At 36.9% G+C, this 8090-nt stretch overlaps 1 protein-coding gene across 1 annotated transcript; it reads right to left on the reverse strand.

Annotated features, from left to right (window-relative positions):
- Nucleotide 1: 1 nt before the first annotated feature.
- LOC104529673 (BTB/POZ domain-containing protein 1) lies at nucleotides 2-7126 on the reverse strand. The gene is made up of 7 exons (XM_010174039.2): nucleotides 6974-7126; nucleotides 6310-6415; nucleotides 6018-6215; nucleotides 5562-5754; nucleotides 4928-5015; nucleotides 1151-1297; nucleotides 2-262 (listed from the first exon to the last, which is right to left on the reverse strand). The coding sequence occupies exons 1-7, from the start codon at nucleotides 7085-7087 to the stop codon at nucleotides 104-106; spliced, it is 1005 nt and encodes a 334-aa protein (XP_010172341.1). The 5' UTR covers nucleotides 7088-7126; the 3' UTR covers nucleotides 2-103.
- Nucleotides 7127-8090: the final 964 nt, after the last annotated feature.

An 8090-nucleotide genomic window follows, 5' to 3' on the forward strand; every position in this document is an offset into this window, starting at 1 on the left:
TTGTTTTCACACATTCATGTAATTTCACAGAATTTTTTAACTGCCACCACTAGTGAGCTGAAATCCACTGCTACACTGACACATTTGAGATGATCAGGTGAAATTATGTGTAAAATATTATTTCTGGTATCTGTCCATCTTCTATTGATGTACCATTGTTGTTACCTGGTGAACTATAAAAGACAAAGCATGTTTTGCTAGCAGTAGGAGATTCGTGGATCACCTTCTTCAAACCTTTTGTTCCATAGTGGGAATCGGGACCCTGAAACATATCAGAAGACATCAGCAAGGGAGTGGAAGTGGGCAGCAAGACCCAGAAAATGTTGAAGTTCAAACACTACTGACTTAGGTTAATCTAACAGTATAAAATTTCTGTACCCACATCACATAAGTTATACACCAAATCACAGACAACAGAAGCAAGTGCCCTATGACTGAATAACAAAAAAAAAGTTTCTCTGACAGTAGATTTAAACCACTTTATTTTATCCAACTAGTAATGAGTAAATATTTTCTAGTATTTCTCCTTGTCACACAGGTTGTCTATATTCTCACTTAATTCCCTGCCTCAGATTCTTTTAATGTGCAACATTTTTTTTCAACCCACTCAACTCTTATTTCTGTATGAGAATTATATTTAGAAGAGTATTAAAAGATTGAGAAAACACTGAATAAATAAATAAATTTGTCCATAACATTAAGGGCAGACTTTCCTAGAGCAAGTAATTCCTTCCTGCATTTCAGCACTAGTATATAAAAAGTGATTTAAAAAAAAAAACAAAAACCAAACTGTTTTTTGACTCTAGCTAGTGGTTAGAATATCCTTGATAAAAGAAATCAAACTTAAATTTGATAGATTAAATATTCTAGATAACGCCCACACAGAACCAGTGACTTCCATTAGGACTCAGTCTCTTACATCAAGCCAGAAAGTGGGAAAGCACAAAGGATCCAGTTATGCACTCTGTGCTGTGGCACAGAGGAGAGCTAGCAGTCTTAAAAGTTACTGTGGAGTTTAATTACGGTCTCCTTTAGCACTAAACTTAAAATACATTCAAGACCTAGAAAACACTTTCCCATTAGAAGACAGATAAAGGAACAACTCTTGCATCAAAATAACATTTTCTTCTGTACTGTTAGGCATTCTTACTTTCAACGTTGCGCAAGCTGTGTAGCAAACTGTTGGCAATATCTCTATAGGTTCTTTGAACATAACTCTGAATGTACTGGCCGTTCCATCACAACTAAATCCAGTATCGTTCTGTCCTAGTGTTTGATTCTTCTCATAATCAATTATCTGTACAAAACAAGGAAAACAGTAGTTTTTAGGTTTACAAGCTCGATTCTTATTGTATGCATATTAGAAGATTACAAGCAAACACTTGCCTACTCCACCCAGTTTAATTGTAAGAATAGTGCAATCTCCGAACTGGAAAGTAGGTGTAATTTCCTGATACCAGTAGGGCTGACCCAGCAGCACGCCCAACAGTGGCTTGCGAGTTCTATACAGGCTGTGCTGTCTGTGGGCTGACTCAACACTGCTCCAACCAGGTCATAGTTTTTGCTTGGGAGATGAAGAATAGCTCTTAGACCTTCAACTTCTGACCTTCACACGCTACATACAATCCTGTATACACCTGCAGAGCCCCCATGAGGGAAGCACATTCGCTGGCTGTGGCTCATTTAGAAAACAAGCTTTTACAGATAAGGTAAGCAGTCCATCATACATTCTTAAAACAGGAACTTGCACTGCTGTTTTCTACAACTTATTTATATTCTAGATTCAGTATAAAAATTACATTCAGACTACATATTACTTCGTTTGCCTTCAATTTTAGTGGCTAATAGGAATCACTAAGATGTAGTAATAGCAGCCAATTCACTTCTCATTTTGGACAGCAGTCCTGATCCACGCTGTCAAACACCTCTTGCAGAAGTTGGGTATCAGAGCTTTAGAGTAACAAAAACACATCTCAAGATTACTGCACTAACACAAATCCTAAAATAATATTTTATTATTAAATTGCCACATAATTTGTAATATTGCACAAATGAGATTAAGCTCTATTCTAGGCAAAATGGGCTCTACTTTTTGTTTTCCAGCCACAATCAACAGAAATATTAATTATAATGCTGAAGTCATAAGCCCCTTCAACATAAAAAATGTATTTGCTATATACATTATCACTATTTTAAGACAAGTATTAAATGTTTAACTCTGTGAAGCTCTGCTAGTACTGATGCAGCTCCAAGAAGAAAGGCAGACACACAGGACTTAAAACACCTGCCTGAAAAGATTGTGACAAGAGAGTTTCAGATTCATCAGGAATTAGGGATACTTCCAGAATAAAGAGAACACGTATAAGATGGATGGCCACCATCTGAACCATAAAGGTACATTAGCCTTTCAGTTTGGATCAGGAGCATGTTTTCCAAGTGAATCTCTGTGATTATTCCCACTTAATATGCTTTGGTTTGCCTTGCAAGAATTAAATTATTTTCAGATTAAATAAATCCAGGAAATGTGCTGAGGGATCACACCAAATGCTCATGTGCTCACAGGAATTTAGCCAAGATGATCAAACAAGAGTTAATGCAAAGTAAAAAGCCCCAGATACGTATAGCACAGCTGCTAGGTCCTCAGTACCAATTCTTTTGTTCTAGAGAGTCAACCTAGTGCACTAATGCTCTTCATTTACATAGACTTATAGTGTGAGAAAAACACACCGATAGCACTTCAAACTAAAGAATTTGCAAGTGAGCTTTTAAACTGAGGAATGTGGAAAAGACAACAAATTCCTTCAAAACCTCATTCCAGATACATTCTCTTTGGAACATCATAAGAGGAAAGGCACAACATTTCTTCTGAAGAGACAGACACAAAATTCCTATCTTAAGCAGAGGATGGCCAGAGAATGGTAATCATCAAATAGGAAACAGAAGACAAATAAACTGTCATTTAAATAGGATGCCCAGAAATGAACCAAACCAGCAGTTCCAGCTCATGCTAGAAGTCTATGAAATAAATAGAGAAATTGAATTTCTGTCCATAAAGGAAGACACAGATTCTTTCTTTCACAAATTTTCCCACACACCTAATAAATCAATGTGATGCGATATCACCAGGTTATAAAATACACAGCAGAGCAAAACTGTGCCCATCATGGAATGCTAATACCTTGTTAGAAAGCTTAGAATCAAATTAAAACTAATCTCAGTAAGAAAGAGAATTCAAATGGACTGAAATTCCATACCTAAAAAGGAAAAAATGCAGTGCTGGATCAGTATTACTAGAAGACAATCCTGATCACAACATCCTAAGAGAGACCAAACAGGCTACAAGAGCAGGAAATACCGTTTTAGTGGTGTCTTCAATTACCCGCTCAGACCGGGCAAGTGTCATATCAGGACATGAGGCAGGAGTGACATTTTTAGATGCTATCACTGACCATTTCAAGAGCTTGCTAACCAATTGCTCAGTAGGAAGAAACGCAACCCTTGATTTGGTACTGAGTGATGAGCAGGATCAGATTCAAAACTTCATAATGGAAATACTAGGTAACAGTGTCCATAATAGAGTCAACAGTCCCACATGAGCAACAAAAGTAAATCTACCACAGCTGTGATAAATTTCAAAAAGAGAAAAATGAAGAAGCTTGTTCAAAATAAGCTAAAAGGAGCAATTAAGAAAATCAAATCCTCATAAGCAGCATGCAGACTACTAGGAACATGGCTTAGTGGTGGACTTGGCAGTGTTACTTTTACAGTTGACTCGATGATCTTAAAGGTCTTTTCCAACCAAAATGATTCTATGATTCTACTGAAGGACATCATGTGCCCAAGTACAGTGTCGGTACATATCAACTATTAGGAAAGGCTTGAGAAAAGGGGGGAAAAGTTGGCAAGGCTGATCAACAAAAGGCTATTATTGGAAACAAACTAACAAAAAAAGGGCATCCTATAGAAATATGAAGTTGTATCCAGATTAAAATAGAAAGGTTAAAACTGACAGATTAAAATGTAAAAAATACAATTAAGCAGGCCAAAAGGAGGTTTAGGAACAGCTATCTGAAAGCAACAAAACCACTGTTAAATCATTCTTTCAATGCAGCAGTAGCAAAAATATTCTAATATTCTGGGGTTTAGTGAATAACACAGTTCTGCATTCACCTTACACACTACCCTTGTGATTTCAGAAGCATTGCTCACACCTCCCCATAGCCTTCTCCCCTACAAATTGAAGAGTCATAGCCTTTTTGGTCTCCCTTCATAAAGCAGCAGCTCTACCCCCTTAATCATTTTAATTACTCTTTTCTCTACCTTCTAATTCTGCTCTGTGAGACTGGGAACTGCACATGATACTCAAGACGTGGGCATACCTGGCTTTCACACAGCAACACAATGTCACCTTTTATCTTGTTTCCAGTATCTTCCTGATGACACAGTGGGCTTTTTTAGCAGTCACTACATGTTATGTCACTGATTTCAGAGAGCAGTTGATGACAAATCCAAGATCTCTTTCCTGAATTACTAGAAACTTTATTAAAGGACAGACTTTGTGCACAACTGAACAGATTACAGAGCTATGAAATTCCTCTGCAGAATGCTTACAGAAATTCCAGGTTAGACCAGACAAGTATCCTGAAGAAAGATTCACCAGGAGCTATTAAACAGAGAAACCAAATCGGTCTCGGGAAACGCCTATAATGAAAATGATGGAAGGACACGAGAATACAGCAGAAAGGGAGAAGAGTTTCATATTGTTCTTACTTTTCCCTAGTGCTCTGCTTATGACCGCTGTTGGGGATAAAACACCACATTAGATTCCTGGCCTATCAATTGCTCCTGTGCAAATATACACCAAACCTTTCACAAGTACTGGAAGTGTCATTTCTGCATAAGCCTATTTAAACAGAATGTACTGTACCTGTATATTAACTTGATAGTCTGTGGGTCCATGAATAGATCCATATAATCCAAATCCCACTATGGAAATTCTTCTATTAACTGTGAACCTAGTGACACACAAGCCAAGAAAGGAATTTAAACAACTGTGACGATGTGTGACCTTATTCCCCATCAAGTAGGAAAAGACTTCCACTGAAGAGTAGAGAAGTGAACCAAAAATTACTTTTTTTTTTTCCAATAACACTTTCTATTTACATTTCAATAGTAAGAAAAATGCTTTTTAAGGTATCAGCTTTATGTTAAAGCTTTGCTAATCCTCCACAACATTCACTATCACTAAAAAAATAACCAGATTCTTTTGAGTATCTCCAAAATAAAAACAGATCAAGACTTGGTATTTTAAAAAGGAATATGCAGCTAACACCCAATCACTCTAGAATGCATCCAACCCCCTGAACTTTGTTCTTTGCTACTTTATATTTTATGTGCACAACAGCCTAAGTTATATTAAAATAAGGAAAAGATCAAACGTGCCCAAACAGAACCAGCATGTTTGTTATTGTATCTTACGTCAAAAAGTCAAAGTTGAGTAATATGTTTCCATTCTTCCCACCCTTCTCCATCTCTCCTCCAAATAATTTCAAAAGCCATACCTAATCCGATCACTCGTTCCACTGTAGCCCCAGCGACTCTCCACTTGCTGGAACCTGTTAATGCTGCATTCTTTTCCTCTAAGGCAACATCTTGGTCGGTCAATATAATCCACTTTAGGTTTAGGATTGACAGTAAAATGCAGAAAAAGATTCACTACTTCCCGATCTGACAAGATTCCAGACTGAGCAGGGCCTGTGAAAAGAGAAAGCTTCTAAGATTATTTGAAGAATTACTCCAGCTGTTGTATTTAAACCACATATATTCCCACACTGAAGATGATAATACTATTTTCCAATGGCCAGAGCATATTCTCTAGAGTTTTGCTTTCATTTGTGCATCACAACTTTTATTAGTACAAAGTTAACAACAGAATAGAATGTTAAGCATCTAAACACTCACAGGTGAACAGTGCAGAGATGTGGTCTAACAGCAAGACAAAGAACCCCAAAACTCACCTGCTGCAAACTCTTCAATAGTCATTAATGGAAAACGGATTAAAGAAAGAGCTCTTCCAAGGACTTTCTGTTTGTTTCCAAATGTCACAGGCAGTTGTTGTCTTTGACATTCTGCTTCTGCCCAGCGAACAACAGCTCCAAAGAGTCTACTTTCTCGAATACTAAGGGTATCTCTTTCTAGAACTGCACATAATGTGTCTAAAGAAAAAAAAGTTAACAGATTTAGATCATTTTCATCCAAACCAGTACCAGTGCTACACATTTCATGCTAAGGACACATTAAGTAACCTACCTATATCAATATCAGTAAAGCCTTCTGCACTTATTGCATCCATAGTACTTTTGTCTATTGTGTCAAGACAAAGACTAGCAAGCTGAGGTTCATCAAACAAACGAGCCTAAAAAGGTAAAGAAATACATCTTAAGCATAAAGTTGACAAACCACTAATCTTAAAAAGTATTTTTACTCTAGTACAGATCTGAACTAAAACTGGTTAATTTGTCTAAGTACTCTTTGTGTTTATGCCTTAAAGAGCACTTAAATTCTCAAAGGAGTACATAATTAAGGAGAATTCACTACATGCAGGTTTTCCTTTATGCTTATGTTAGTATTTTTGGTGATATAGCTAAAAAAAAGTACACATCAAATCCATCATACTGAACTAAAGCACAGCCTTAAGAAAAAACAATTGAAAGATTCATGCAAATACACTGTAAAATAAACTGGATCCATTTGAAATGTCCCAGTCCATTGCATACTAAAAAAAAAAAAGCGAAAAAAACCCCAAAACTTCCCTCCACATTAATAAGAATAAAAATGCTAACAGAGCAACAAGACATTTTCATACATAAATTAAGACTACATGATAGCAAACCCACTGTGAATTAATATTTAGTAATTTCCCTCCAAATACTGATTTTCATAGTAAATCAAAACTAAGCTTAAATTTACCTACTTGAGTAAGCAGCATAAAGGCATTATCTGCTCGGAGGTGCTTCGTTAGAAAATCCACACAATGTGCTTCCAGAGCTGGGACTGCATACTTTTTAGCAGTGTATAAAGTAGTCATGACTGTTTCAGGACCAATTTGAACTTCATCTGAATAAAGAAACCTAGAAATCAACACACAAATACAGATCATAAAAACATATGGGGGGGGCAGTCAAGCACAACATACAGTCTCTTTGCACTTAGAAAACAGGTTGAAGATTTGCACTGTGAAAATGCAACAGTTGACCATATAGCATTTTTGCAAATTAATAAGCTAGTTAAAGGGTTGAAGAAGGAGTATTACGTTAACCTAATGGCATACATTTGTTTTAAATATGTATTCCTCCCTAAGACTGATCTGGCTGTACTAGTTATACATAGCTACCAAACTGTAAACAACAGCTGAGCTGCAGAATTACTTAACATATGAAAGCATGCTCTTTGATTCACTAGGAAGAGCTGTATTTCTAAGTATCAATACATAACCCTCCAATGCTGAACTTAATTTACTGACAGTGCATGCTAACTTCCCCATCATGAGGGGAACAGCGTCAAGGAGTTACACTGGGCTAACATCTTCTGTCAAAGTTACCATTCTGTAGTGTTTGGAGGAGAGGGAGTAATATTCTAGCAGATGACCTTCCATTCCTGCCATAGCACAACACTGGCTTGTCTCCACTGTTTGAGGCTAGATGACTGGTCGAGATTTTAGCATAAGCTGTGACCCAAAAGATAGACGCCTCCACCAAAACCTGGGAAAAAACCCCTGTTTCCTGAGCAGCTGTTATTCGAGACCAGACAAGATAAGATTTATTTTAAGGTTCTGCATGGAAAAGATTACTTTTTAAAAATAACTTTTCTTACAGGTGACATTGAAGACAATCTTAGCAACAGTTCATCAGTTTTTCAGATAACAGTCAAGAACAGCCTGTGATTGACAAAAATACATTTGTCCCCAACACACAAGTGATTAAACACAATAAACCAGGGCACATTAGCAAATGCAGGAATTCCACAATGAAGACCAAGCCTTTCCTTTATATTTATTAACGTTTTTTGTTCAGAACCTCCTGGAAATGAAT

This window comes from Antrostomus carolinensis, unplaced genomic scaffold, assembly GCF_000700745.2.
Source record: "Antrostomus carolinensis isolate BGI_N321 unplaced genomic scaffold, ASM70074v2 scaffold17808, whole genome shotgun sequence".
Lineage (NCBI taxonomy): Eukaryota > Metazoa > Chordata > Aves > Caprimulgiformes > Caprimulgidae > Antrostomus > Antrostomus carolinensis.